At 42.1% G+C, this 5,262-nt stretch overlaps 1 protein-coding gene across 1 annotated transcript; it reads left to right on the plus strand.

Moving 5' to 3' along the window:
- Positions 1–4,111: 4,111 nt before the first annotated feature.
- On the plus strand, positions 4,112–4,691 carry LOC125541539 (40S ribosomal protein SA-like). The gene is made up of 2 exons (XM_048704921.1): positions 4,112–4,239; positions 4,437–4,691. The coding sequence occupies exons 1-2, from the start codon at positions 4,155–4,157 to the stop codon at positions 4,577–4,579; spliced, it is 228 nt and encodes a 75-aa protein (XP_048560878.1). The 5' UTR covers positions 4,112–4,154; the 3' UTR covers positions 4,580–4,691.
- The last annotated feature ends 571 nt before the right edge of the window (positions 4,692–5,262 follow it).

Here is a 5,262-nt window from a genome sequence, read left to right on the forward strand (position 1 = left end):
TCCCTTGAAGAGGAAAGGGTGATGCAGCGAAGTAGAGTAACTATTTCACTCAGCTTTTGAGAACCAAGGTATCAATCCAGTAGGAGACAATGCAACAAGCCACCGAATACCTACACAAACAAACACCAACTTGCACCCAACGCGACAAAGGGGTTGTCAATCCCTCACTACAAGAAATATGTCAACTAGTGACCTTCTGTCAATGATCCTGGAAGAATTGGTCATAGATCTATGACCATTTCAGACCAATTGGTCAAAAGCTGTTCGGGGGGCTCCAAACCCTAAACCATTGCAACCATTTTGGTCAGAAAGGTCGTAATTTCCTTACATGAAATGGTCATAAAGCAAACAGCGCTAGTCCGCTGCCTTATTTCTAGTTGTTAACAACCAATATAGATGGTCATAGCCTTGTAAATTGTGGTGGGTTGCTATGACTAGGCGCCACCTCATCAGTTTTGCCTATGTGTCATGTCCATGTGGCAGTTTTTGCCCTAGGTTGTGAAGCAACCTATATTTCTGTCATTCCCAAAATTCCCAAAAAAATCTCATAAATTCTTTGGGTCATATCTTTGTCAAATATGTAAAAAACCTTCCTTGCCTAGTTCAAAAATAATTCAACAATATTCATTTTCCTATTTTGTTCAGAACAACAGTTTGTGAAGGAAGTACCACTTTGGCATGTCCAAATAGTATCCATTTTCTACAGTGCTTTCCTATGCCCAAATAACCATCCTCCACCAAATGCCAGCTCAATCCATTCATCATTTTGAGCCCAGCTTCAACATTCATATTTATATCCAGTGTGGTACTTTGCAAAGCAAGTACCACCTAGGCTCCTCCTTTTGAGCTGAAAATTTTTTAAGACGGTCTTCTTAGTAACTTATCATCCTCAGCCAAAACTCACGCCCATTAGCCATGTACATTTCCCGCACCGCTAATCAAACACTTGGCTGCTAATTCATGTTTGAGCATCGATCAGTCTCCTCATAAGAATCTTATGTTGTAATTTTAATTTTCTTCCTAGCACCTAACTGGGGAGTGCCCAACCCACTAGACATGCCTAGGCTGCCTAGAACACATGGCAACGCCACGGTCACGCGGTGACCATGCGGCGGGCATGCGAGTTCACGCGCTCTAGAGTTGGGGGCCTTGGCCACCGCCCAAACCTCGACGTATCGCCACCAAAACATGTATTTATGATTAAATAGGTACTTATGTAACTATAAATGATTTTTTGAAAAAATAAATAGTAAACTATGAGGCAGCTGCAGTTCAAATTTGACCCGCTTTCAGCTGAATCGGCAGGAATTTGTCTTTTTCACCAGAGGTGGATCAAAACTTTTGACACCCAACCATTTTGTCAATTGTTCATTAAATATGTCCTAGTATTTTTAAAATTGATTTGGTCCAATTTTGCAACAAATATATGGTAGGTCCTTCACAAAAAAACTCATTTCGGGCACTCGGTAAATGGAAAATGTATTTTCCGTGCAAAGAAAATGAAAACTCCCGTAGGCAACATTGTTTGGAATTCCAAGATGCACCCTTGTGCACAATATGAGATCATTTGAACAAACTATGCCAAGAATGTGGCCATAAGATTGATCATTTGGCTTGAAAGCCATGAATATTCACGCATGATAGCTCATTTCTGAGAACACTTTTTAAATTATTGTCGTATTACAAGTTTATTATTTTTCCTGGAAACATGGTCACATATAATGACACAATGCGAAGGTTTTCCAATTTTTTGATTTTTTTTAAAAATTTTATGCCCGTTTCAAAATGCGGTCAAAACGGCGGGCTTGACCGTTCCTAGCTAGTGGTCGAATCTTGGAATTTTTTTTTGTTTCTCTGATTAAATAGATACTTATGTACCTAGAATTGATTTTTGGAAAAAATGAAGAGCAAACTACGAGGTAGCTACAGTTCAAATTTGACCTGCTTCCAACTAAATCGGCGAGAATTTGTCTTTTTCACGAAAGGTGGATCAAAACTTTTTACACCAAACCATTTGGTCAATTGTGCATTAAATATGTCCTAGTATTTTAGAAAATTGATTTGGTACAATTTTGCAACAAATATATGGTAGGTCCTTCACAAAAAACTCTCATTTCGAGCACTCGAAAAATAGAAAATGAATTTTCCATGCAAAGAAAATGAAAACTCCCTTAGGCAACATTGTTTGGAATTCCAAGATGCACCATTGTGCACAATATGAGATCATTTAAACAAACTATGCCATGAATGTGGCCATAAGAGTGATCATTTGGCTTGAAAGCCATGATTCTTCATGCATGATAGCTCATTTCTGAGAACACTTTTTCAAAATAATTACTGTATTACAAGTTTATAATTTTTGCTGGTAACTTGGCCACATATGATGACACAATGCGGAGGTTTTCCAATTTTTTGATTTTTTTTGAATTTTTTATGCCCGATTCAAAATGCGGTCAAAACGGCAGGCTTGACCGTTCCTAGCTAGTGGTTGAATCTTTGGATTTTTTTGGTGTTTCTCTGATTAAATAGATACTTATGTACCTAGAAATGATTTTTGGAAAAATTAAAGAGCAAACTATGAGGCAGCTGCAGTTCAAATTTGACCTGCTTCCTGCTGAATCGGCATGAATTTGTCTTTTTCACGAGAGGTGGATCAAAACTTTTTACACCCAACCATTCAGTCAATTGTGCATTAAATATGTCCTAGTATTTTGGAAAATTGATTTGGTACAATTTTGCAACAAATATATGGTAGGTCCTTCACAAAAAAAACCTCATTTCGGGCACTCGAAAAATAGAAAATGAAGTTTCCATGCAAAGAAAATGAAAACCCCCTTAGGCAACATTGTTTGCAATTCCAAGATGCACCCTTGTGCACAATATGGGATCATTTGAACAAACTATGCCATGAATGTGGCCATAAGATTGATCATTTAGCTTGAAAGCCATGAATCTTCACGCATGATAGCTCATTTCTGAGAACACTTTTTCTAAAAAAAATGCGTATTACAAGTTTATTATTTTTTCTGGCAACTTTGCCACATATAATGACACAATGCGAAGGTTTTCCAATTTTTTGATTTTTTTTTTGAATTTTTCATGTCCGTTTCAAAATGCGGTCAAAACGGCGGGCATGACCGTTCATAGCTAGTTATTGAATCTTGAAAAACTTTTGTTGTTTCTGTGATTAAATAGATACTTATGTACCTATAAATGAATTTTTGAAAAACTAAAGAGCAAACTGCGAGGAAGCTGCAGTTCAAATTTGACCCGCTTCCAACTGAATCGGCAGAAATTTGTCTTTTTCACGAGAGGTGGATCAAAACTTTTTACACCCAACCATTTGGTCAATTGTGTATTAAATATGTCCTAGTATTTTAGAAAATTTATTTGGTCCATTTTTGCAACAAATATATGGTAGGTCCTTCACAAAAAAATTCATTTTGGGCACTCGAAAAATGGAAAATTGTTTTTTCGTGCAAAGAAAATAAAAAATCCCTTCGTCGATATTGTTTACCAATCCAAGATGTAAACTTGTGCAAAATATGAGATCATTTTTTGAATTTTTCATGTGAAAAAATAGAAGAAAAACAAAAAAAGAAACACAATTATATGTGGTCTATTCTCATTGGTGGAATTCGTAGTCACACGGATCGATGACATGGCGCCCATCCATCCATCTCTTCCCACATCCATCCATCCATCTACAGAAAAGAAAAAATGAAATGAAAAAGAAAACCCCACCCGCAACCACCTACCCAAACCCTAACTCAGATCCTCGACCCCCTCCTCCCATCGCACTCCTCCTCCTCCCCCCATCTCCTCGCCGCCGTCACCGAAGGCGCCCGACTCCAAGACATCGATCCGCCGCCGCCGTCCCTCAGATCTTCCGCCGTCCGCCTCCGCGCGGCCTCCGCCTCCAACCTCCGTGCGCACCTCCACCTCCAGCCCCACCCTCGCCTTCCACTCCCCCGCGTCGCAGCTCGCCCTCCGCGGTCGACTTCGACTCTGCCCCAACCTCAATTCCGGCGGCCCCTTCCCTCTCTTCCTAGGATGACTCGAGCTGCTCATGTCGTGGCCAGATCCGACCAGCCATGCCGGCGGCGGCTGGAGAGGCCCCGCGGGTGCTGTCCTAGAAGGAGCAGGACATACATATGATGCTCGCCGCCAACGTCCACCTCGGCACCAAGAACTGCGACTTCCAGATGGAGCGCTACGCCTACAAGCGCCAATCCGACGGTACGTCCACGCTCAAGCCCTCTTGTCCTACCAAGCGCTTGTCCTCCTCATGGATCTAGCTTTACCTGTGCGCCCCCGATTTGCCGTTGGACGCTAGAACTGCCCCCGATCTAGCTTTACCTCATGGATCATGCTTCTGTACTTCTTTGAGATGGACTATGGAATGTGATGCATTCTTTCTGGTTTGTGATTCCTAGGCATCTACATCATCAATCTGGGCAAGACGTGGGAGAAGCTCCAGCTCGCAGCGAGGGTCATCGTGGCCATCGAGAACCCCCAGGACATCATCATCCAGTCCGCCCGCCCCTACGGCCAGCGCGTCGTCCTCAAGTTCGCGTAGCACACTGGCGCCAACGCCATCGCCGGGAGGCACACCCCTGGTACCTTCACCAACCAGATGCAGACCTCCTTCAGCGAGCCACGCCTGCTCATCCTCACTGACCCAAGGACCGACCACCAGGTGAATTTCTTTGCCATGCCAAATTACTCTAGTAGTAGGATATACTAGTAGTGTGCGTTAGATGCAGCTATGTTGATGACGAAGTTCTTGCATGATGCATCTACTGGCTCTAGGCCAGGATGGTTCTGCAGATGCTCCGAGATCGACCGTCCTTGCATGATGTACGGTTCTGTTAGTTGGTATTCTGAACTTCTTCTTGTTGTGTTTTGCTGCAGGTGAATGGAGCTGCTGCTTGGGACATTGCGTCTCAGCATTTGTTCAGTGGGTTTGACACACAATTTCAGTCAGTCCAAAGTGATTAGCTACTTCTTTGAAGCAAAGCTTGCAGGGTTACCTTGTACTGCTATCCTATTCCTACCAGCATAGAAGTGAAGTGTGTAGGATTGGTATTATGCCCCTGTATTATTTGTTCAGTCCTAACCAAGCTCATATTCATTTGTCCCTTGCACCTGGTTACTATAGATTGCTCAGAACTAGCTGTTGTAGTTGACCAAGTTACTTAAAGTCAGCTGATTGAGCATGCCAAATGATATTTCTGCAATAAATTTCTTGGGACAAATCAT

The sequence above is a fragment of the Triticum urartu genome, chromosome 2 (assembly GCF_003073215.2).
Source record: "Triticum urartu cultivar G1812 chromosome 2, Tu2.1, whole genome shotgun sequence".
Classification (NCBI taxonomy): domain Eukaryota; kingdom Viridiplantae; phylum Streptophyta; class Magnoliopsida; order Poales; family Poaceae; genus Triticum; species Triticum urartu.